The 26554-nt window shown below is 37.2% G+C and overlaps 1 protein-coding gene across 2 annotated transcripts in view; it reads left to right on the top strand.

The window, feature by feature from the left end:
* The window catches only part of VWA8 (von Willebrand factor A domain containing 8), a 199716-nt gene that overhangs the window by 63350 nt on the left and 109812 nt on the right, over nt 1-26554 (top strand). The window contains exons 15-21 of one of the 2 annotated variants that reach the window (XM_052786057.1): nt 6883-7051; nt 7404-7484; nt 10762-10877; nt 11797-11903; nt 13940-14046; nt 17266-17337; nt 25997-26073. In XM_052786057.1, the coding sequence (XP_052642017.1) occupies nt 6883-7051; nt 7404-7484; nt 10762-10877; nt 11797-11903; nt 13940-14046; nt 17266-17337; nt 25997-26073 (729 nt within the window). The remainder of the gene's footprint in view (nt 1-6882; nt 7052-7403; nt 7485-10761; nt 10878-11796; nt 11904-13939; nt 14047-17265; nt 17338-25996; nt 26074-26554) is intronic. The other variant, XM_052786058.1, reaches the window with a different exon arrangement.

Here is a 26554-nt window from a genome sequence, read left to right as displayed (position 1 = left end):
TTGCAACACAGTGTATTGTAAATCGCTAAACTCTAAATTATCTATTTGACAGACAGTGAGCTTTCACCCTCTAATCCATAAATGAGGGGTGTCTGTTGTCTTAAACAGGAATACATTTCTGATTAGTATTTGATCTTAACAAACAAACAAACAGAAACCCCACTGTGTAGGCATTCTTGCATCTGGAAGTTCAGTGTAACCATTTAGCACCATCTTGGATACAGATGAAAATTCTTGGTACCGAATTAGCTGAAGTCCATTGTGCTGAGCACCCCGCCTTCTCCTAGGTGAAACATTCAAGCTGGCCCTTGTTTGACTTTCTTCTGTACTGACTTATTCAAAAGAAGCCAGGGTAAAGTAATGCAAACACGTATCCACTTGTTCGGTTTTGGCTATGGGCTTCTTTGGCGTCAGTGAACCACTCATCTGTAGAGAGGGCACTGTTCTCGTCAGCCCTTGAACTGAAGGTGTTCCAGGACCTCATCCTGGTTTTGGTCCCTTACATATTCTGAAAACATCGCTACCTTTCACTGGCTCCAGGATGCGATGTCCATAGTTGCTCTTTGATTGCAGGACTGCATTCCTCCCTGCTACTCATCCTTTTCAGCAGCACTTACCTGTCACTGCAAGCTTCAGTACCTTCCAGTGTTTTAGAATGGCTGTGCAGAATTAGCCTTTCTCTCCGGATACCTTCTCGTTAAATGATATCTAGGGTACCGACAGCTGATTTGATCGTAGACCAAGAAAACATGATGGTGCTAACCATCCTTCATTTGCCTGCAAAAAATTGCCTGATGGAGATATTATATAGAATATGATGTACCTTGAATTTATTAGCAGATTGGCTGGGCAAATTCTTACTTCTAAATTGTGAGTGGGAGGGAGATGCTCTCCATATTGATGAGAAATGCTGTCTCTTTTGCTGTGTGTCTAATGGCTGTGGCTAGTGGCTTTAGCTATATTTCTGATGTTACAGTAAGACGAAAAGAGAACTTTACCTATCCTGATTTACTGGATTTGACTGAAGTAATTTCAGTATGGTTGCTCTTTGCCAGGCCTGCAGAATATATGCTGTCATTCACAGTGCTGCTGGGACTGAATCCGAGATGTTTGATAAGTGACACATTAAGACTACTGTTAATTTTCCAGTAAGGGAGTTCCCTATGGAAAGTGGTTTCAAGTTTTGTTTGAATCCGGAGATTATTCTTTTTTTTTCCTAAATCCCACTCATTCAGCCTCGATTCTCATTTCTATATTGGGAATCAATATGGTACATAGAATACATATTAAGTTACAAAAGTAACTTTTGTTATTAACCTTTTTATTATCTACCTAATCTCATTTACTAATGTAGTTCTTAGGAGAAACAGAGGAATAGGAAGAAACATACCAAGAACCACATCAGTGATTCAGTGGAAGTGCACAACAGAGTTTTAAATGTCTAGGCAGTGAGGCAGGACCTAAACGAAGTAGCTGAAAATAGTCATAATCGGAGGAGATATAAGATCAAGAGAAAAACGAGTATTTCTGAAGGACTGGAGTTTGAAAGAAAGAAGCTAAAAGCTTCATTAGGAAATCATTAGATTAGGAGAGGGCAAGGCTATCTTCAGGATTTCAGAAAAAGCAATAGCTGGAGACTGGAAGGCAGCTGTGATAGAGAAGAACTGATACCTTACTGCCCTGTGTCCAAGAAACTGAGAACATGGAGTACATATTTCTTCCCCCTGCCCTGCCCCGTTTGGGTCAGCTTTGCTGTGCATAAGTGTTCTTGATTGTAGTGACTACTGGTAGTATAGTTTGCGGTTTCTGTCTTCTGTGCTACTTCTAATCATTCATAAATACAAAACAACTCGCCGTTACACTCTGTCCCTTAATTTAAGATTCGCTAATGAGGTGGCCAGATGCTGTTGTAAGTTACATAAGTACAAATATGTATTTCATAATGGAAAAGAACAACTGGTAATGCTTTTTAGTAGACTACTTGGACTCAGTACTTTGTGAATGGAATTTTATAAACAGAATTTCCATTTACATCTATTTTAGAGAAAACTATTTTAAAGAAAACTTCCTAACCAATGAGCCAAAACTTCTGTAAACATTTTTTTTTTTTGTCTGCATTTGTAAAAGGATTTGACACACCTAAAGATTTATCCCATTTCTAAGAAGAGAAAAATTTGAGATATTAATGGAGAACTTTTAGGGGATCCCTTCTTCAGACAAGCAAGATACATTTTGTACTATGCTTTCATGCTCCTATATGAAAATATTTGATAGTAAAAAAAAAAAAAAAAAGAGAGAGAATTTTTTCACAGTTTTAGTGCCTTTAATTTTTAGTGATTCAACAGTAATAATACTCATGTGTAGTAGAATAGAGAGGAGAATACTGCACAGTCCATCACTTAATTTCCAACCCTGATAAGTCAAGAGGTTGTTTTTTGTTAAAAAAAGGGATGGTATTTCATATCACACTATGGTCTAAAGAAATCACATGCCTCTGTATACGAATGTAAACGGTATTACAGTAGAGAATGTGAACATGCTTAAACCATGGCAGTGTTATTAGCAGTGCTGGAAGAAGAAAGTATTGTTTGGTTTTCGGATTGTTTTCAAGTTTTGCAGGTTAAAACACTATTATGCATAAATTATATTTTTGGACAACTTCATTTAAAAGTTTTATTACCTTTGTAAGAGATAATAAAATATATTCTTACTTTAAATGATGTTAATTATTGTCATTGAGTTAGATGTTCGCTATTATTTCGTTACATTTCTACATCTGTCATGTCTACTAGCATTTTTCTGAGAAGGGCTTCAGACTGGTGGCTGCAATAGCTCTGTCAGGACTGACAAGTGCAAAGCAGTATGTTTGCCCTTGTGAGATTTTGGGATACTCCTTAGCCTGCTGAAAGCCTATAAACTACAAGGTAACTAGCAGTGGGCACAGAGTACTTTTCCCTCTATCCTTTTTTGTGCCAATTTGGCTGTGCAGTTAAGTTAGCAAACAGTCACAGTAAGATGACATTCACCCTTTTGAGGAAAGTAAGTGTTTTTGTTTATGAGTTTGAGGGGAAGGAAAAAAAAAGCTGCCCTTGAGAAGGTGACAGATGGTCCTTAAAGATCTCTTACATAGAAGGAAATTATAGCTGTTGATTTTGTATTCATTTAATGATTGTATGATTCATTTTCCTGAACAGGTTCAGAGATTAAGAGAAAGTGTGTTCAAGTACTGTGCCTATCCAAGATTTCTGCACAGCATTTTTTCTGTAATCATCCATTACTTCACTGAGACAGATACTGTAAAGGTAGCACACAGCCTTTACAAGACGAGCAGTGAAGTGTTGGTTTGTCATATGATGCAATATTTTAACCTGTTTGGGTGGATAATCCCCCCCACAACACACGCACACACACACGGAGATGATAAGTCCTTGGTGTGGTGAGCAGAAAGGCAGCTATTATAGGAAAACCTAGAAGCAGATATATAACAGGATTGTTCAAAAGCTAAAAGAAGTCACTCATAATGCATGGGTGGTTTCAATGCCCTGCAGACAGTGGATTCTTTTCCATGCGATTAGGTTGAAAGGGAACACACAGTAGATGAGACAAATATAAAATGTGGCAGGGAGTGAATTTAGCAAGCAATAAAAGCTTTTAACTGCTTACATTTTCTAGCTTTTAGTTCATTTTTTGTTGTGGTTTGGTTTTTTTCCAGTTTAGTGAATTTTCAGATAAAGTAATCTGTTAATTTTAGACTGTGGTGAAATTTAAGAAAAACAGCAAGAAAACAACAATAGGTCATTGTGGTCCTAGTATTATAACAATTCTGAACTCAAAATTTGATAGAAAATGAGATTTATTAAATCATGTTACAGGAAGAGACAACCAAAAATAGTTTGGTTTTGCAAGGTGGCATTAGGAATACCGTTCTGCATTTTTTTAAATTTATTTTTTTATTTTTAGGAGAAGCATCAATTGTTCAGAACCATGTGTCAATAACAAGAAAATCTTTCCCTAAAATCACCCTGAACAGACTCTGTTCTCATCTTCCTCTTGAGAGCAGTGGCGGTAATCCTTGGTTGGAATTAAACACTGATGTCAAAAGAAGGACAGGAGAATGCTCTGCTATCTGTGTTGTCAGTAAACATTTAATAGACAGAAGGACAGAGACTTCATATTAATCAACTAACACCAAATCTTCCCACTGTGTTTGAGGCTCATTAATTTAAAAGGTGTACATTTTTAACAAGACACACTTACTTTACCTTCATCTGCAAAGAACACAATATGTCAAGGGTTTCTGTCTTATAAAATATAGCTCCATGTAGGAGCTCCATATTCTATTCCTTTAGAGACTTGATCTGTAATACAATGGAACAACTTCGAAGCTCTTCAGTTGCGCTGATGGAAACTGGCAACTTTCAGAGCATTGCAGGATTGAGTCATTTGTGGCATTTGTTTTAATAATACACTTAGCTTGACATTTTCAACATTGCAAACATCAGTCCAAACAATAGGCTTTTGAAGTAGCCAAATAGTTTTATTCATGTTTACAAACTAGAAACCTACAGCAGTGATGTTGTGATATGTCCAAGTCTAGAGAGAGCATATCAATGACTTTAACTGATATCACCAAGTTAGCTTGCCTTGACTTTGCACCTCCTCTCCTCCCACTTTTCCCCGTGCCCTCCCTGGCTCTCCCAACCATGCCCTTCAAGTTAGGCAGTGATGTGGAGGTGGTACAAGAGAAATGTGTTCCCTTTACTAGGGAAAGCTGTCTGCTTCTTGTGTTCTCTTACAGTGTTGCAGAAGGACCAGATCGGACCTTTGAATTTGGTGGATTTCTGGAGGAGGGTTGTTTTTCTTCTTGGCAGTGCTGGGGGGAGCTAGGTCTGGAAGTATATGTATTTATCCTATCTAGGAAATGTTTTCTTCTATAATAAGGTTGGCTAATGTTCTCTGACCTTGTTTTATGCTTAGTGACAGTGACATTCGCATTGGTTCCTCTTTAATGTGATGTTTTCAGACATCTATTTCTATTTTTATCAATCAGGGAGTAGCTTCTAGGCTTATGACTTTCAGCTGAGAATAACTTATGCCACCCCCTGTGTTTGGTTTGATACAAGAGATTGTTTGCTATAATCGCTCTGTTGTATCACAGGTTTATTGCTGTGATGAACAGATGAGCCAACTACGCAATAGATTTGTTAGTTTATGTTTAATGGTCATAGTCTGTCTTCAGATTTTCTTGCTTATGTCATCGTTTCCCCCCTCAGTTTAACCAGGAAGAATACTTGCCTCTAAGTGTTCCGATTTCAAATGTAGTAATTTATATGGAAAATTACATGATAACAGGCATATCTAGCAATATAAGCTGTCTAATTAAATTTCACTTGCTTTTTCCAAATTAATGTCTCCTATTTTAATAAGAGTACGGTGAAATTAATTGTTGAAAACAGGCCCTCCTTGCGCAATTTGACTAGCGTTCGTATCTGACTTGTTACTCTCCATTATTTCTGCTGTGTCTAGATGTCACGCAATTGTGCCAATTGATGAGTACCAATGAATTCCCAGTCCAAAGAGGTGATAATATTACATAGATAAGGGAGACAAAAGATGTGAAGAAGGCAAAGATACCAAAAACCAAAGCAGCAGTCTTCTCCTGCCCTAACACACGCATCTAGAAGTTACATATTTAAGTTTGTGTTGATCACAGTAAGCTCCCATTATCTTCAGCAGAATCAAATAGGCAGGTGTCTAAGAGACTGTTAGTCACCAAATCCTACTGTGTGAACTAGGGGACACTGACTGAAGCTAGCAGGTCGGTTCCATAAAGATTTAAAAAATAATAATAATAAAAGTACCTTTTACAACCATGGATAGTGCATGTGTTGCCGCAGGAAGTTGTGAAGGCAGATAGGATGAAGAAGTTCAGAAAGGGATTAGATGAATTTGTGGATAAACAGACATTAAAGCAAATAGAGATCTACCCTCCAATGTCCTTGAAGATACGATTGTGGGTGCTGGGAGAGTATGAAGGGGACAGACTGCTGGTAGTGGCTAGGCTTATGTGCTTTCCCCAAGGAGTATGTCCAGCTGTAGTAATGAGAGACAGATCATGTAGTGAGATGATTAGATTGAAGGACCCAGTAGGGCATTTCTTAAGTTCTTGTAAGTCTTAATCTGCCGTTGGAGCGACCTGTCTCCCTATGCTGACTCTAAAATGAGTCAAGGGTGAGGTGACTGGTTTGGTCTTTGAAGTACAACTTTCAGGAATATTATGAAGTTAAGCATATTAATCCCATGACAGGAGTCTAGGTGATTTTCCAGGTGCCACAAAGAGCATCAGTAAGGGGAATGTTCCTAAACTGTTACTAAATCCAGTTCTTCATGGTAGCTAGGCCAATCTCTACAGTGTCATCCTTTCTGTCAGTCTAATTGGGTAAAAGAAGTTAACTCATTACTGCAGCTCTGGTAGATCTTGTTCTCTCCCTGATTTGTCTGTAAGACATCCTGCTTTAGGTAAAGCACTTGTAAAAGTCCATCAAATGAGTGAGACGTGTCCATTTCAGACATACAAAGCAGTAGACTGTAGTTTAGTTGCTGGCATTTGTTCATCTTGAGGCATGCAGGTCCTGTTGCAGATGAGAAGAGGAGACTTGGGTACCCTTCTGAGCATAAAAAGTTTGTAAATTTATAAAATTGCAAGTCACATTATGCAGTCTGTGTCTCTTTTTTTAAATACAGTTGCATTGCAAATGATCTGAATAGACTGTGATATGATTCAGTACAATAATTTAATTCTTTTTTTCATCTATTGTAAAAATTAAATTTTATGTTCACTGCTTAAGCCAGATAATGCATTTTTAAACTCTTTTTTTGCAGGTCTATCTTTCCTATCCATCCTTCTTTCAGAATAGTGGTCTTAGCAGAACCTCCTGTCATTGGAAGTAGTACCCAACAGTGGCTGGGTCCAGAGTTTCTGACATTGTTTCTTTTTCATAATGTTCGCTCTTTAAGCAAGAGTGAAGAAACTGAAGTTATTAAAGAAATGGTAAGTATGTTCAGTATTTTAGGCACTTATTGACTATTGCTTACTGAACGTGATTATTTACTACATAAAAAATATTTTGCTATTTCAGTGTAGCATAAATGAGTCTTCATTTTCAAAGCTTATCAAAGCAGCATATCTGCTTATCTTTTAATGGTATTGATATAAATTAGCATTCTTATTGTGATATAAAATGATGCTGTAATAGAAAAATGCTCTTTGTCAAAACTGTATTCCTTTTTGGTTAACATAAAGCAACTGCAGGTGCTGTATGCTCATTGCATCTGGGTGTAGCTGTGTATGGAACTTGCATATCTTTATCTTGCAGTAAGATTAATACTGTTTTTCTTTCAAGCAGATTCCAAATGTACCCAGTGTTGCTGTGGAGCAGTTGTTGTCATTAACACACAAGCTTCGGGAGACAAATGATGCCACGGTGAGCCTTTTTTTTTTTTTTTTTTTTTTAAATTTATTTCCTCCTGTGACTGTTTTAACAAAGGCTGGGTGAAGTATGCTAAGGTATAGTGTTATTTCAAAGGCTGCCTGATTGGAAAACCAGCCCCAGAAAATTATTGCTGGCAATTACTGCACCGCATACTGTAAACTTTTTTGATTTATGAGGTGCATTTTTATCATCTACATAAGTAAAGCTTTTAGGAAATTGCCTGAATCCCAGAGAAGTCAGGCAGAACAGTACACATGTTGTTGGTGGGTTTAGATACATGGCTCACAGTGAAACATGCTTGAGGTGTGTTTTGAATAGGTATGGATATAATCATGTATGTTTAATATTTGATGACTTTGCTTTAGTCATTGGAACTTTGATAGCTGAAATTCTTGGGGCTTTTTGGGCAATGGGAACTACCTAGCCATTACAAAATGCCAACGGGCAACAGCAAAGACTCAGAAAAGGGAAAGCTCCAGAACTCCTGGTTGCACTACTGCTGCAGGCTATTCTATTAAAGCAGTCTTGTCAAGAAAAATAAATTCTGCTGACATAGTAACCACAAAATTCTTTAAAAAGATGCAGTCGAATCATGGTGAAAAGAAAAGGAAATTATTGCTATGGCAACTAAAGCACTGGATGTTTTTAATCTAACTAAAATGTAAAACATTTTGAGGGGAATCCAGCAGTTTAACTGGTATGTAAATGTCATCCATTCTCCTGAGTTTTTATGATTTTAACATGGGTAATAGTTTTTACAGTATTACTATTTAAGAAGCTGTTACGCTCTTCTGAGCTTAAAAAAAGTAACTGAAAAGGTTGTCTTTTAGGTACACCTTTGGGACAGTTTTGTTATTATTATCTATTTACCTTTCTACACCTAATATATAAATAGATTGGTTTTGACATACTTGGAGACATACCATGCCTGAACAGAGCATTACAAAACCCCTTTCCAAATATGTGGATGTCTATAGTGTTGTGAACTATCTAAATGAAGTGTAGGATGTTGGACGAGAAGTGAGTCACAGTATGGATCCAGGGAGGATTCTTGTAGATCAGCAGTGACATGAGACATGTTGGGAATAGCACACCTGTGTGGAGAGCTGAAATGTGTGCCTTAGGTATGTCAGGCTATTTATAGAGTTGCCTAAGTAAGCAAGCCTCTGCCAGAGATTATCCTGAAATATTAACCATTGTTTAAAGTGATTTTGTTAACAATAGAAGAATACCTGTAGACTATTCAGCCTGTGGGCGTTGTCTGCCTTGTTGTAATTGTTTACTTGATTTACAATAGAATCGAGAGACCACAATGAAGATCCTGTTGAATTAGGTGCCTCATAGATATATATTACGACTGTCACTAACCCAATTTTAAGTTTACAGTTGTTCAATATAAAATATTAAAAAAAAAAACAACAGATAAGAGAAAAGAGGAAATTTTGTTCCCAAAACTTTAACTGCCAGTTGTAAATACTCAGAAGATGTGATACAGCTTTTCCTCTGTGGTCCTGTCCTCTATGCTTATTTATTTCAGTGCAGGATCTGATGCCATATATTATTTAGACTTTAAAACACCCATGTCCTTAGAGATTGGACTTATCAAGGTGGCACAATATATGAAATACACTACCGCGGTTACTGTGCCCAGCTGCTGTTCTCCATCAGTGCAGTCCTATAGGTTGTGACTTTGGAGGATTGCTTACCTGCCAAAACTTACTCTACTTGGGAACCTTTCAGCTGTTTAAGATACTTTTGGAAAGAGAATATAATCTCCAAAGGCAGTGAGGGTTCTGGCTAGTGAGCATGGATAACAAGGATACAGCACTCGCCCCTCTGCCTTGTCCATGCTTCACACATGGCTAAGTAGGTCTTGAAATAACACTTCAAATGCCGTCATTTACATCACAGTGCCCATAATGCTGGGTGGTAAACTGTGATGGTTCACAAGATGCTTCACAGTCTTCATCAATAAAAGCAGGAGGAGCAGGAGTAGTAATCTTTGCATTTAGCCCAGTCTAAATCATTCTTGCTCATTGCTCAGAGCTATGCTAAAAAGTATTATCCTTTGCTTTCTCAGCATTCGAGAAAAGTTCTGTACAATTTCATGGAACTTTTTTTTTTTTTTTTAAATATTATTGCCTGTTTGTCAAAACTGCAGTTTTCCAGGGGAAAGAACTGGCATTAAGATCTTTCTCATGCTTAAAAATTATTCAGGGGGGAAAAAAGGCTCTAAAATTCATGAAGTGTTGCTTTTCTCTATTTTTTTCCTTGGATGGCAAATTGCAGGATTTTTTCCAAATTGAAACAGCATAATATATTAAGATAAATGTAATGCAGTTAGAAATCATTTATATGAAACAAAACAAAACATTTTGAAATTACCTAATTAAAATATTTCACTTGACCCAGGCAAAGCATGGCGTGACTTATCAGATCATGCTCATTGTTGTGTGTTTCCTGCTAAAATAAGGAACTTATTTGTATTAGATACCTTCATCCGGTAGATGTAATTATAGAATGATTTCTTTCTCAGTCTTTATATCTCTCTTTAAATACATGGTCACTTGTTTTGGTTTTTGTTTGTTTGTTTGTTTGTTTTTTAAATTTTGCTGTATTTGTTTGAAGTCTGCCTTCCCAGGCGTTGAATCATTTTTGTAACTCTTTGCTGAATCATGTCCAGTTTTTAGCATTTATTTTAACATGTGGACAACAGAAAAGGACACAGTGTTCCAGTAACGGCCCGCCCAGAAGGCGTGTGCAGAGGTGATACAATCTCCTTACTGCTGCCCAATGTTGTTTTGTTTATACGTCCAAGAATCCTGCAGGACCCTTTTGCCGGAGCGTTACATGTGGAGCTTTATATTCAGTTTGTGAAGAGCAGACAAGTTTTTAGGACATTGATCCCTTTACAGTGGCTAACCTCCTTGTTATTCTTAATATTGTTTAGTGTTAGGTTTTATATAGTGAATAAAATTCGGTTATCAGCACATTTTTCTTCCTGTTGCTTATCAAGTGAAATCGTAAGGCTAATCTTTTGATGACATCATGAGTTCCATGGCAGTGAGTTACCATAACAAATACAGAATTACAGGCTTGCAGATTAAAAAGTACAAGCTGCTGTAGGAGGCAGAAAGCACCTATGAATTAGGAGAAAAGTTGAAATAATTCCTTTTGGCTTACTTTTTTCTCCTGACTTGTTCAGTTTAAATCCCTGAGATTCAGTTCCAGAGATCAAATAATTAAACTACCTTGTATTTTTTAACAGGCACAGTCACTGGCTTCATCTTTATCTACTCGACAACTATTGCGAATTTGTCGTCGATTGTCACAACATCCAGATGAAAGTCTTTACTATGCTGTTAATAAAGCCTGCCTTTCCAGGTAGAAGTGCCAGTTTGGGTGGAAATTCAAGGGCTGCTTAGTGAGTTGCTTACATGCAAGATAGCTTTTAATGCATTTTAGTAGATAATACAATTGCTGTCTTGCTCTTTAAAGCCTGTCATTCCTTTGAAAGTATTTCTGTGGTATTCTTAAACCTAGGGAGTAAGTAGAAATGACTTTATACTCCTTTCTCATCTTTATGAAGATATTTCTTTACATTATATAAATTAGGTCCCCATTATCAGCATTACTTCACTGTCTCAAAACACTCGAAGTGGAGTTATATTAATGTCTCGTATGACTAGATGTTTGGTGGGGGCGTGATTTCTGTTCTAAAATCTGTATGTAGAAAAGTTATGAACATCTAGGTTTTTTGGTTGAGTTTTTTTGGTGTTTGGTTTTTGGTGTCGTGTCCCACCCCCCCGCCCCCCCCCCCGCCAAAGAAAGCAAATTTTAATTACCAAAAGGTTTGGAAGACTGAAAGGCCCTAGTTATAGACACCTCAGAGCTCACTCCTTCTCTTTGGAACCTGGGGTCCGAGTGAACTGAGTAAAGAGAAAAGGTATTTCCGAAAAAACATTGTTTCTATTGTAGCTCTTACTGGCAGTGGAATGAGGACATTACATACTTCCAGTCCTAATCCATCCTACATTACAACCCTATTGCAATATTCGATAACACCGAAGCCTTTTAAAATGAGCATGCAGCCACAAATGTAGTTCATTGCCTATGGAAGAAGCTTAGTTTCGCTCCTTAGGATAAGTGAAATGTTGAAGACCATTTGAGTGTGAAAGGAATAGACATTCAGGGTTTAGGGTCCAAGTAAAGCTTCATACTGATTTTTAGATTACAGAAAATACTGAAAACTTAAAAAAAAATTTCTTAAAATACAACCTCCCTATCATTTTTCTTCATTTAGGTTTTTACCAAACCTTGCCAGATCAGCTTTACATAAAAATCTGCAGGATTCTGGTATTGAGACAAGTCCGGATGATGTGAAAAAGCTAGAGGAAAAGGATTACACATGTAAGCTGCTGCCATCTTTTGTCCTGCTCTTCATGAATGTTACTCAGGCGGTTGAGCATATAAAGGTGTATCCTCAAAATTAAATGTAGTTTTCTCCAGTTATATCCCTTTGACTTTGTTCTATCAGAATGCATTGCTGCTATCGGTATGTTGATACTTTTGTATTGTCGCTGTATTCCCAGCTCATGCAATTTTGTTCTCCATCATGTTTAAGTGTTTCCCAGTCTATAAGATGGATGGCCTCAGGCTTTCTCGGACTGCCTTTTTTTTTTCTCTTTATTGGCCTTCCCCCTCCCTCCCCCCCCCCCCCCCCCCCCCCATCACTGATAACTACTATTCTGTACAGTTACAGCCTTGGTTTGATCTTAATATTTCTCTGCTCTGTTTTTTACCATCACTTCTTTCTCTCTGCTGTTAAAATCAACCTTTTTCTCATTGAGGCTTTGGTGAAAGTCTTGGGTTATGTTTTGCTTTCATTCTGGCACACACTTCTTTGTTAGTTTCCCTTCTTTTTATTCTCTTTAAATTGCTGTGGTTGTTACATGCTGCCTTTATCAAGCAGGTCTTTGTTTCTTTACCTCATCCAACTTGTACTCATTTGCAGTAACCTTCAGTGCTACGCATATATTTCTACTTCTGCCATTTTTCTCACTTCTGCATGACCCCTGGTCTTCATGCTAGCTGTATATCTTTTCATATCTTCTGTCAAGCAGCATACTTTGAGCAATTTGCTGTTTTCCATTCACTAAACTTCTCCTTTACTTTGCCAGTGTTATTTTTGCTGTCATTCTTCTGTGTGTTTCTTCTCAGTTTTGTGATGTATTTGACATCTCTGTTTTTACTGTTACATCTTTGCAGTAGTAAACACATCTTTGCTTTTAATTAATAGGGATTCTGGTTTTATAGATTTTATTTATGTGTGTGTGTATATAAAATATGTATGTAAATACAGATATATTAATGGATCTATTATATACAGTATAATATCTGTATGTGCAGCCATATGTAGGTGTGTACACATATACACACACACACGTATGCAGCCATCCATGTATTATTATAGCTGTATTTGCATTTTGTGTATATATAAAATAATTAGAACTCTTGCCAGTTGTGTGATGCTACCTGCTTACCATTCTGGTTTTTTAATCTGGACACATCCCTGGAGTTTTCTTTATGTTTCTCTGCTTCATGCAATAAAGATAGAACCATATAGAATAATAAGTGAACAACTAAAAACATCTGTCTAGAAATTAGGCTATTTTCAGTTTTTATACCATACCACATTAAGAAATTAGTGGCAAAAAATTATTACTCTTTTATTGCATGATATTATTGTTTACACCTAGTTGTTATTTTCCTAAGGACAGAATTTATGGTTCTTTTGAACTAAGAAATTTTTCTAATGTACTTTTTCTCTTGGAGCTTTCCTTGAAGGTTATTTCAACGAGTGTAAATTTAGCCAGTTTTCACCAAAATGTTAAACGTGTCCACGTTCTGGCATTAACCCATTTGAGAAAAAATGCAATGCTGAAAGGGAGAATCAACAGTGACTCTCTACTGTTGTGGGTTGGTGCTGGCTCTCAGCCGAGCACCCAGACAGCCGCTCGCTCACTCCCCTCCACGCCCCAGTGGTACAGGGAGAAGGAGAGTGAGAAAACTCATGGGTTCAGGAAATGTAGCCTAACAATATTAGTGATATTCCGATAATAAAATGAGAGTATGAAATTAAACCAAGGCAGCGGTCACAACTTCTAGTTTCTTATGGTACTTCTCCCATCAGATCACCTATTCATCCTTTATTGTAATAGACATCTTTGCAATTTTAAAGAGAATTCAAATTCATGATAATGCAACCTCTAGTTAATGGATACTCTTTCAAGCGTTCTCTTTCTTTTAGATAGAAATAATTTACTGCAAGCCACAGCCTTGTTAAAATTTGTAAATTGTCACTTGCAAGTGTTGGGAATTGATTGCATGTCTGCTCAGAGGATGCAGTAAGTAATGCATTTGCTTGTTTCCTGAAAAATGTCTAGGTGAAATAAACAATGGGATTCTGAAGATAGGGTCTGTGATGATGCCGATTTATAATTCAACTGAGAAAATGAAAGTGCCTGATGTTTTGTTTTATGAAAATGCTCAAGTAAGTACGAATCTCTGGCTTCTGAGGTACAAAAAGGTTGTTAAATGTGTACTAATGTGCATGCTTATATATATTAAATAATGTACTAACTGAATTTTAATTTCTGAAGTAGTTTCTTTAGGATCTGATGCTCATTTCAGATGTGTCTTCACCATTGCTTTGTGAAGAGATTGTAACAATCCTGTCGAACATTCATAAAATATGAAGTAACAGCGACTGAAACTGAATTTTATTTAGAATGATTTGATCAGATGTTGAGTGATTTTTTTTTTTTTTTTTTTTCTTTTTCTTCTCACTGCTGCTAGACTGATCCACTTTTAGGGCTGGATTATCAATTCCATCCTGAGACTGTGTGCATGAAGTTGTACCTGCCTTTTATTAGAATTAACACTGCATGTTTGAAAAGCAAGGCAAAGAGTAATTAGTTAATGAGTTATTAGTTAATTGGCTATTAATTATTTAATTAGTTTAGCTTATTAATTAGTCATTAGTGTTATTAGTGTTAATTCATAGTAGTGAAGAGTAAGAGTAATTAGTGAACACAATAAAAGAGAGTAATTAGTGAACACAATAAAAGGGAATAATTACTGAACACAATAAAAGGGAAGGGATTGGTGACTAGTTTTTTTGGTTTTTGTTTCCCCCCACCCCTTTTGTAGAGGTAGGTGTACTGCAGCTTTCTTCTCCACCTAGCGTGGAAGCCTCAGAACTGTCAGACGAGGGTATCCTTAGCAAGAGAATTATCCTCTGAGTTACCTTTAGAATATTTTGCCTCTGAAATGCAGCACTGATAGCGTGATATTGTGAAATATTTTTCTTTAGGGGCCTGATGTGGGTTTGCTTACTTTTCCTTTCCTATTATTTTCTCCTCCCTCGCTTGCCATTTCTCCACAGAAAGACTATGCTACATGGGTATCACCTACTGAAGGTGATGACAGGCTGTGCAAGGGGAACAGATGACAGTCTTCTTCATCTTCCCCACTAACATTTCATGTGAGATTTTGTTCTGTGTTGCCATTTTGGTAAAGTACTTAATTTGGGTCTGTTGGAAATGAAATCCTGAGTCTTGCTAGGACTTATATCTGCATTGCTTTTTCCACCTTCTTGCTCGTAGCTTCAGAAAACTGTATGCAACCTGTGTTCTGATATTATGCATCTGTTTTATTTGGGCAACGTCTGTTAAAAATGCTGCAGAGAATGAACTGCTCTGTCCCTGGTAGCTATGCACTCTGAATGCTGAAGGAAACAACAACCAAATACCAGTCAGGATAGCTGTTCCCATTTCTCAATTAATACTACTGTCATTTTCTGTATTACTAGTTTGTAGTTCGGTCATTCAAGTGCTGTAATGATCGTTTAGCAAGACCTGCTGGAGAACAAATTTGAGTTATGAGTCTAGTGCAATACTTCCTCTCCGTTATCTAAAAATTACAGAAATAAACTGAAACAGAGGAAAAAAAAAATATATCTTCAGCCCTTTGCAGTGCCTCACAATGTAATGAAACACATGGTTTTTCTCTCTGTGTGTTTGGTCTTGAAACATTTCATGTTCCAGTGGAATTTGGCATTGCTGTGGAACATTGCTGTTGGTCCACAAGTGGCACAGGGATGGAAATAATTTTTAGGTGATATGCCAAATGCCACTTTCAGGCCAGGCTGTGGGGAACTTGGATTGATAAATTTGACACAATATTGATGTGTCTACTTACAAGTCCCTTGTGTAAATAACTAAACTGAAATGTCTGCATGCATCCTAATACAATGCTAATTTAGGTCCTGGTGAAAAAAAAAAAAAGTAGTAACGATACATGGTATCTCTTGTGGGAAAGCTGTTCTGCAGGGGAACTAGAATGTACACATATTTGTGCAATTTAGGATAAAAAAAGAAGTCATCAGAAGAAAGTATTCATGCCTTAGCAATAAAATAAAAAATTTAATGAGTGTGTGTGGTAAAACTGACTTCCTAGAATTTATGCTGTATCTGGTCAAAGTTTTTCTCATCAGTTATAAATTTCCAGTGTATGTGCATGCCAGAAAATATAGAAATTTGCCTCTCCTTAAATTGTGTATTGAGTATTCAGTAGTCTTTTGTCATGCCTGGTTAGGATTTTGTGGTATTAAGCTGTGTTTACAAGAGTTTCTTCCCCCACCCCCAGCCTCTGTTCTGGAGAGATTTGGAAGCCTAAAACATCTTTCACACAGTTAGAAACTGAGCATTTCCATGCTCAGAAATTACAGGCAAGCTACTGATTTTTTTAAATTTTTTTTTTAAATCAAGTACTAGAGATGAGATGATAATGTGAAAAAGATATATATGTTTATCTAAAGGCAAGCATTCATTTCTCTAAGTAGGTTGTCTGACCTACTTACAGATGACCTATTTCTACTAGATACAGTGGAGAAATATACACGGCTTTATTGCGAGTAGTCTGCATTGCCACATTATCCTTAAATCCTTTCGATCCTTTTAAACAAATTATTTGTGAGGAGTAAGACAAGGTTAAATGATGTACAGTATGTGTTACTTTTTATGATGTTGGATATATGTAAAATACACCTCAAGCACTTTGGCTTCAATTAGGCAGTCTAATTTAGAAGTTGTAAGACACATAATAAACACTTTTAGACTTGAGCTTGCATTTTCCTATCTTTATTTTCCTTGAAAAAGAAGTTTTATTAGAATAGAAAAGTGTGTTTGTCATTAAGCTAGACCCGCTCTTCAATAAAAGAAATGTGTATAATTTACTTATTCATGTCAGCTGCCTTTTATTCCCTCTGTTTGGTTTCTGTAAAGTTCTGCCAGGATACGTTTTGCTTCCTCCCAGTACAATTGCTGGAAAATTGTCATACACATATTAATGAAAGTTATTACACTCTGAGTGACAAGCATTCAACTAGGCTAAAAGGAAACGCATTAGGAGTGATTACGGAGAATTAAATATATTTAGGGAAATCAGACACCCAGAATCAGTTGTAGCAGAGGAAATACATAAGGAGAGTTGGTATTTTTGTTTCATTGTTTTAGTCAATGGATAGATTGCTTCTGCTATTATTGGCTGAGAGACTCTTGCTAGGAAATAAATAGCTGTAAGTATAAAGTTCAAAAAATTTTGGCCCGAAATCCTGAAAGTAAAGTTCACGTTGTACTACTGTTATTAGTGAGTGCATAAAATTAAGAGTATAAAAACAGGGGTGAAAATTCTGTTTTTGTTTCTGTAGCACATGATGGTAATGGAAGATATGCTAAAGGACTTTCTGCTGGGAGAACATCTTCTTTTAGTTGGCAATCAGGTGAGTTCAACATCTCTTGCAATGCATGGAACAAACTCATTGTTTAATAATGAAATTAAATCTCTGTTTTGCTTCATTGAAATTGCATTCATTTTTACTACTGAGGTATTTGACCCATTTTTTGATTCTTTATCTACAAGTGTCCATGGGTTTTATGGGCACATATCTGTGGAAAATGTAAATGCCTTAAATGTTTTTTTACATTGCTATCAGAGTAAAAAGTCAAAACATTAATAGTTATAGGTAACATCATTACCATTAGAATCTTCAATTAATGGCTTTGGTTATCCTTCTTGGCTATGTATCAAACCTCTGCTTTAAAATCTCCAATGGTAGATAAGAGGTGTACATGTAAGTATTATCTAAATCTTATTTATTGATAGCAAAATACTAGTTTTCTCTAAAAGAGATACGGATTTGCTTTATTCTTTGGCTAGTATCTTTGTTGATGGAGACTTTATTGGTGAGATCGCGGGGGCTGTTGTGTTTTTTTAGTTGGTCATTGCTGTTTTGTGATGCCTTCTAACAGTTTATAGCCCCCCCAAATGACGTATGGGCAGATGTTCTCCCGTTGGGTATGTTTGAGAGTCTTTGTTCTTCAGAACCATCTTAAACAATTACTGGAACTGTTAGGTGACTTGAACAGGATTATACACTTTGCCAGTTAGTCCTGAAAAAAGAGATCTTTTGTTATTATTTCTTTGTTTGAAGTGTTCAGGAAAGTGATACCTCCCGAACTACCAGGTTGGTTTTTCCCTCATAAAGTAACCTCCCTTTAGTTTAGCTTTCCCTTAGCAAGTATACAATAATTTTCTAGCAGATGTTTCCCTTTATGTTTTGCAATAGCCTTTGGAAAAAGTCTTAACGCAAAACACTGATGGTCTAACCTACACGGCAAGGAATATAAAATGCTAATTGTTTTTAATGTGCATATATTAAAATTACAGTGTACAGTTGCACACAGTCTCATCTATTTAGAGTCCTCGTTAACAGCTTGAATTTACAAAGATGTCGTGCTTGAAACCTCTGTACTTTTGCTGGATGATGCCAGCTTCTCCCCAAAGGTTTCATCTATTCATAAATAGAAATTAATCTATTCCATAAACAGCACTTTCTGTGCCAGCTTCCGAGTTCGTACTGAAAATGTTATATAGCACAGATTGCCTGCAGGAGGCAGTCAGGGAATAGCAAGAGTGGGCTGCTCCATAGGGGAACGGAGGCAGGGACGGTGTCCTTAATGACAAGGTTTGCAGTCCCACGGTGTCCAAGCAAGAAGAACGGGTCTGGGGACAGCAGCTGTGGTCAGCCAAGTGCCCAGTGGCTGCTGGACAGGTCCGTGGTGATGGGGCAGGTCCGAGGTCGAGCTGGGCAGTCGAGTCAGCAGGTCCAGGTTGGGATCAGCAAGGTCCAGGGCCAGGCACAGCATCGCCGTGGTGTAGGTTGGGAAGGAACCGAGGAAAGGGCCTGAATGCAAACGCAGCTCCCAAGCCATGGGGGGCAAAGGGGACCCCAGGGAGGCAGCAACACCATGTCAGAGCTGACCTTCAACACAGGCAAGTGAAACCCTAGGTGGGGGGGGAAGAGCTTGCAAAGCCCGGTGGTACACTCGGGGCCCTGACACATGCTTCCTATGTTCTACCAATTTGGCAAAAAAATTTTAAAGAGTATGCGAGTATGATTTTTAGGGCATAAGGTATTTTCCCAGCAGTGGTATACTCATCTTTAATAATTTAATGTGTGCCAGATTTTCTCCAAGCTTATGAAACTCTAATTGAAGACAGTGTTAAAAGATTTAACTGGGTTCGAGTATTGGAACATACTGCTTTGATTTTAGACATCAGCTCAGCTGTACCTTTAAGTTGGAAAATCGATTGATTTCCTGTAATTTCTCTTTGGCAAACCAGTAATACTTACAGGTTTTGTTTTTTAATTGCTAACATACTTCTCAGTACTTGCAGGTTTACTCTTTACTAATTTGTTCCACTGTTTTTTCTGTGTGACTATTTTTGAAATACTATTTTTAAGTTTGAGCACTGTATTTTCCATTCTGCAGTCTTTTAGAACCACACCAATCATCCTTGATTTCTGAGGGATTATCACTAACCATTTAGAAATCGATTGCCTAATTCCTTAAATATATTACTGTAAATTTCTGCAGCATGTGATGAATCCTGTTCAAGTACTTTAAAAGCAACCATATTACATCAATACACTTTCAAGCTTTATGTGCAGATACCTTCCCATTGAAGATAGTAGTGTTTTCATCCTCTTTTCGTAAAGCAAATGATTAAAAAATAGGAATTTTTGCTGTTCAGTTACTTTAACAGTTCAGTCTGTAATCAGAAGGTAGGGGTTTATGATTGCTTGATACATATATCAGTGTGTGCCCATGTTTCACCTTTGGAAGAAATATATGGGTTTGTGTAGAGATATGAAGTACTGTTTTTTGAGTTCCTTTCTGTTGTACTTCTTGTTGGTGAATAAGTGAATCATGGAAATTCAGTGTAAATAACTGACAATTCAAATACTCTGAACCAGAGTATTTCAAAATATATGACTAGCATCCCTTTGAATGCTTGTGTCATTTCCTAGATATCAAAATGAGTTGGCATATACCTTAGAACATAATTTGGTCTATCAAAATGATGACTGTGTGAGTGAGTATCTCCATTCAACTGTGATTCAATGTGCAAGGCTTGACCTGTAGTCTGTCTTTTAGAAACTGGATTTGGTTTTTCTTGGTTGACTGAATGTGGTTTTCCTCTTTTGCCTCTTTTGTTTTCATAACACATGTACACACACGAAGTTCCTGTTGGCTGAAGACCTCTCTCTTTATTTCAAAGTCTGTAAACATAGTTTCTTTTGTGTATTCTTTTTAGTTAAGAGCTGCCTGGTGAGAGTCCTTTTACCAAGATTGTTTTCAAGATAGGAACTTTGGCGATTAGTATTTGAAATTCAGTAAATTGGAATTAAATGATCTTGGTGGATGTTAGACAGCAAATAATATATTTCTCCTCTTCAATAATTATTATTAAGGCTTAAGGGATGCTGGAGTTCCACGTCTTGTTCTGGCTTTCCTATTGCTTATGTTCTCTTTCCAACAAGAAACACAAAATTGATAATCAATAAGAATAATCAGAAATGCCATTCGGTTACTGATTAAATTACTGCTGAATACAGAAAGCATTTAAATTTTGTCCTCCTTCATTTGATGGTGTGGAAATTAGGTTTGTACTATCCTAAACTGATTTTTTAATTATTATTATGAGCATGAAGAAACTGAGCTCCAAATGAGCTAAATTGGGCCAAGTACAATGATGTTTTTTTTCCCTAAGGAATTCTGTGTGACAATTGTGGAAAACTTGGAAAATATTTCTCTTTTACTTGCTACAGTCATAACAGTATGTGCACACATGAGAATAGGTGTGCTTTTTAAATGTGTCTCTGCTTATAGTATTGCTTTCTGCCTTTACAAGTTACACTGAAGAACCAGAATTAAAAAAGAATCAATGCATTGATTTTTCTTTCAGATGTTTCTTCCCACAGATTCTTTCTGTTGTGAATTTTTCATATGCTCCTCTCCATTGAACCACAATTGTCTTAGCTCACTGGAAATGTGAAGATTGTATTTAGCCTGACAAGGCTCTGGCTTGAAGATTGTAGTTAAAGTCAGAAAAAGGCGTAAACTCTACATGCTTATCTAGACCTGTAGTCAGAGATGTATCCAAAGCATTCCATTCATTATTTCTATCAGAAAATTAAGTTTATTTGTTCTTACAGTGAAATGTTATTATTTTACCATCACCATAATTTTTGCATGCCCCAGATGATAAACTCATAATAAAATAAGAAGATACTAAACCACAGAACACTTACTGTTGTGACCAATAAATATATAGACTGCAGCTGTGGCAAGACTTAAATCACCACTGCTTTTGTGCAACTATTTTCCTTTGTCACTAACATCCAAGCGAGGTAGCAGTGATGGGGTGTCTTCCAGTGGTCCTCTGGTAGCAACATCTAGTGTCTGCTGATGACACCTTCTGCAATTACTACACTGCATTATTCACATTTGTTCCAAGCAGGGAATGATGAGCTTAATAACACCTGGAGTGTTTGAGAGAGTTCTGTATAGGTGGTGCTTGTTGCTCTGGTGATAACAGTACCTTTTTTTTAAAAATCAGAAATACATCCTCTGGTGTAAAAATAGCAGCCTCAATCAAAATGCATGCATTCTTGCAAATGTTTTTGTTGGCAGAAACAGGCAAGCTGTGGACATGGAAGGTGGTTCAGTGCCAGACTCAGCGTTAGAAACTGTACGTTAGCAAAAGTGTTTTCATTTTCTTCATTTTCATTGTTCAGCTGTAAGTTTCTGTGATAATGACGCTAACGATGTAACTCTTTCTATGAAGTCACAAACTGAGAACTCTGACATGAGGGTTCTGTATACTAAAATTTAATAAAAAGTCGAGATTGTCTTTCATTCTCTAATACTACAATTTTAAAATTAATTATAAAATAAAATTTCTTAAAGTGAAAATGTGATAAACTGCTTTTTTCACCAGTTTCAAAATTTGTTTCATTCTTTCGTAATGAAACAGGTGCTCTGCTATGCAGGACAGCTGCGTGCTGAAATGGAAAATGTGTGATTGCAGTGTCTCAGCTGAAGGGCAGTGCTGAAGAGCATGGCATGGCAACCTCTTTAACTGCTTCAGTATGACCTGCAAATCATTTAAAAGAAAATAAAAATGAGGCAGCATGGTTTAGATTTTTTTTTTCCTATAGTGTTTTTTTCTAAGAGGCAAACGATTAATTTCAAAAACTTGGGTCTAGTTTTTTTGGACTATAACTTTATTGACTTTAGTTGGGCTGTGCAGGGGAGAAATTTGTCCCACTACTGTAATAGCTGCATCCTGAATTGCAAAATGCCTCCTGGGACCTGTAACAACCTTGTTTATATTTGAAACTGCAGTTACTCCTAGAAGATTAAGTCATTTTGTCCTTGGTAACAAGTGTTTACAATGTCAGTTAGGAGAATTTTTAACTAAGGGATTATTTTGCCTTCTAATTGCATAATTTCCTTTTTCTTATTCATTAGTGCAGATATTTACTTCCCATTTTTCTATTTCAGTTGTCCCATATGTCTGACAGAATAAAAATTGTCTAATATTTGCTTTCTGAAATATTTTTATTCAGTTCAGCTGAAACACCAACACAGATGTTCTTTTCTCTCTAATTAGCATATGTTTATATTTCTGTCAAATTAAGGAACTGCAATAGTGCGTATATAAATAACATAAAGCAAGTGTTAACGGTGAACTGGTTTGTCCTCTGAATGTTACCTTAGGTTGCAATAATTACAAATTACATGAGATTACATTCTGGATCCGGTCCAAGTTCAACTCAGTCTTTTAGTATATTTATATGAAACGTAGTTCTGATTCTTTCTGCTTAAACAGTTGACTGCTGGTTGTGTGGGTGTCCAGAAGATCCAGCTCAATCCTTGGTATGGGGTATAGACTTTGGGAAAAGGAGGGTGACTTTGTTGCCGTTTTTGTCATTTCTTGTTTCTGAGGTGCCAGTAACTCGTTTCAGAGGTTTTTTTTCCAAAATGGGTTAGCATTTTCCACCTTTCTTGTTCACCTGAAGACTACCAGGCATATTCTTTATCCCATGGAAGTCAGGTGAATTTGGAATAAACCTACTTTTCTTGGCATTACCTTAATGAATAGTACTTAAGGAATGAACTCACCCAAGTTCTTTTTTGCAGTTTTTTAATGGTGCTTCAGAGCGTTCTGAATAGTTTTGGTCTCTTCCTTCCTTTCTAGTATATCGTGCCTTCTCAATGGAGTAACTGAGACAAAGAGAAGTGGTAACTTGTCATGAAGTAGGAATGTGGAGGGATGGAATCAAAAAGCTTTGACTTCAACTTTGCTCCAGCTACTGTTGCCAGCCAAGGATTTTATGTGGTACACCACAGCCCCTATGAAGGCACATAATGTACTCTCTGAAGCAGTTCAGTCTAGAAGTTGGGCAATGTTAACGTGTTTATAATAGCTAAAATCTGGTGGGAATGCCTTTTGGCTTTTGAATACTGCATGCACCTTTTAAAAAATGTATCACATTCTGAAATCGAGGTATACTTAAAATGAAATAAAAGGAGGTGTGTGGGGAGTCTGGCGAGATTCACAAATACAGATGAAGAAAGGGTGAGGTGTGGTCGTGGCACAGCTCCCATTGATTTCACTGTGTTACTTTGGTAACCGTGCTCTTTCCCTTCCTCCACAGTGGTCTTCCACCACGCTTGTGTCCTCTGAGCATACTCTCAGAAGTGAGGTGCACTCCTTGGTGACAACAGCATGGATAGAAATATGCAGAACCAGCTATTTGGTCCTCTTTCTACTGGAATTGGAAGAGGGAGAAAAAAAATCTAGCAGTCTTATTTTGTAGTTGGGAAAATATTCTTTTCAGGCATAATTTTAAGAATCTATCATAAACATAAAAACCACACGCGCTTTCCATTAATGCACATGAGAGCCAATTTTTTTTTTTTAAATTACAGTAACCATTTTGTTTGATATTAAGTATGTTTTACATTGATTCAATATGTTGATCTATTTCTTCATCTTTGTACTTGCCACAGCTGGCTGGAGTCCCACTCTGCAGCAAAAAGGATATGCAATCTGCTTGGGATTGGTACAGAAACTGCATGCAGACATCTGCCCAGTCATCCATAGCTCTCTTAGGAAAAGTAAAGGAAGCTGCTTTCAGTATGGGTGTTTTGTGCTTGACGTTAGGAGTATTCCTATTTTTTCACGCATTTATGATTTTAAGTATCTGACTGCAAGTACTAAGAAACGTAGGGGAATAAAATTGTCGGTGTGCACTACTTGAGGATTCTTACCCTGTTTCTGGTTACTTTTGATGCTTCTGATGCAATTGCTGAAGTTGCATATTTCCCCCCAAATGGGTACGTTCTTTGAGTTCCTGGAAGAATCTGTTAGCATAATTTCATCCCCTGTTTCAAAGCAGTGGAGAACTGTGTTTCCAGTGTCAGTTTTCAGAAATGCCTGGTGTTAGATATTAAGTGTGTTGCAGCTTCTTACTGCGCCTATGTGTAAAGCTGTAGATTCTTCTGAAGAATCGGATGGAAGAAGGTTCGTGAGGAGGCATATGGCAGAGCACTAACTTGAGTTGGCTTTCCTGTGTTGGAGTCGAGTCTTTAGTAGAATCTAGGTAGATCTATTTTTGTCAGTTCTGCGGTATGTTTTTCCTCTGCTCTCGTGGTGAGAACTCTCCTTCTGTGATTTCAACTACTACACATATGTGCACAATTCTTCATTCTCATAAATGTCATCAGATGAGAGACTGTGGTCCCATTTTGAGAAGCTTAAACAGTTTGCAATTCTGCAGCTGGCAGTTGCCATCTTTCGGCTAGAACTTAGTCATAAATGTCATAACTTACAGCTTTGAATGCTCCTATTCTGTTTCAATGCCAAGTGAAACAGATTAGCGAGTCTCAAGTTGGTTTAATCTAATATCTTTAATCTTTCTGTGGGTTTTATTTATCTGCTTTACTTTACACTGGTGCAGACTACTAGATGCATTCATGCAGTCAGAGTGAGAATCTCAGCAGAGGGACGGTGTCTTGTCAAACAGCTTTTGGCTGGGTTATGATTTGAACTTTTCTTTCTCTTTTTCCTTTGCAACCCTTGGCAGTCTCACCGTCATTCTGAGCTCCCAAGTTTGCAGTCACGTCCTTGCAGGAGGGATAAGAATTTCTGCATCTGAACTGTCATCTTGGTCTGCATCTACATTAGCATTTTAGACCTGATCAGGAATGTACTTTTGAAGGGAATCTCCTTACTGCAGTTTGATACATGCCAAGGGACATAGGACCTGGATTCTCTTAGAATGAGACTAAAGTGGAGGATGTTCTCCAGCAGCACACCTAATTCATGACCTCTGCTAAATCCTTCCATGGGACCAGGCTAGGCCTGGGCTGAACTACCAGTTCCTGAACCACTGGTACAGGACATACCAGTGTCTTAGCAACGCCTGATTCACTTCATAAATCCACTGTCATCGTTCTGCACAGCTTGCTAATGAAGACATCCTGCAATAGGAGAGTTAGAGATCAGTTTGATCTCCAACCCAATTCTGATTCCATCTGGGCCTTTTTTGGTAACTCCAGTGGAATGGGATTAGCAAATATTACCAAGGCAATGCTCTAATTCCACGTGACAGTTGCAGGATATTTCCTATGACCACCGAGAATTACCTTTTCCTATTAAAGTGCAAGCCAACTTCCTAGCATTCACAGCCTTGCAATACCTTTGTGATATAAAAGGGCCGGGAAAAAATGGTGTTGGTTAAAAGGATGCATTGGCATGCGTGACATAACTTGAGGGATGCAATCCTATTTCTGGTTATTCCTAGTAAGACAGACAAGTATTTTGCAAATATGTATGTATGTGTAAAATAAAATATATATCATTAAATTGTGTTCAGAATCCTTTGATGTAGATTGAAATTTTATTTGCTTCTAAAGGAACGTGGAGAGTATTTTAACAGTTTTGGAAAGTTACCTTTTCTTTGTTTATACCTCTTAAATGTGTACATCTATATTATGTTTTAATATTATATTTATTTACTGCAGGGTGTTGGGAAAAACAAGATTGTTGACAGATTCCTTCACCTTTTAAACAGACCCAGAGAGTATTTACAGCTGCATAGGTAAGGCTGTGTTACATTTCCATACTTCATGTTTATAATCTGATTTCCCATGTTTTAAAACACGTTTCTGAAGTTTAATTTGTTCTTACTGTTTGAAAAAAGACCCTATTATGGTAGGTGACAGACTGACAAACTACAGGAATGTATCCATTTTATAGGCAGAGGCAATAAGCTCACAGGTTGAGGAGGGGGTACAAGAATCTAATGCAATAACATGGCTTAATATATAAGAGAAAGTAGAAGTCAGAGAGTGCTGACGTTAAACCACGCTCAAGAAGAGTAATATTTTGCTGTCATTTCTGGAGCGATTTCCCTAAGCATGAGGTACTGTGTGAGGAAAAAAGTTCAAAGGCGCTTGTTTGGGTATATCACTCATTAGACAAGAAACATTTTACGTCGTAAATGCTTTTTGTTTTTTTCCTTTGGCAGTCCTGTTAAGCACACGTATTTCTTTCTCACTCATAAACATTTGGATTAGAAT

The sequence above is a fragment of the Harpia harpyja genome, chromosome 4, assembly GCF_026419915.1.
Source record: "Harpia harpyja isolate bHarHar1 chromosome 4, bHarHar1 primary haplotype, whole genome shotgun sequence".
Lineage (NCBI taxonomy): Eukaryota > Metazoa > Chordata > Aves > Accipitriformes > Accipitridae > Harpia > Harpia harpyja.
Note: the sequence above shows the minus strand (reverse complement) of the source record. Positions and strands in the feature narration are given on the sequence as shown.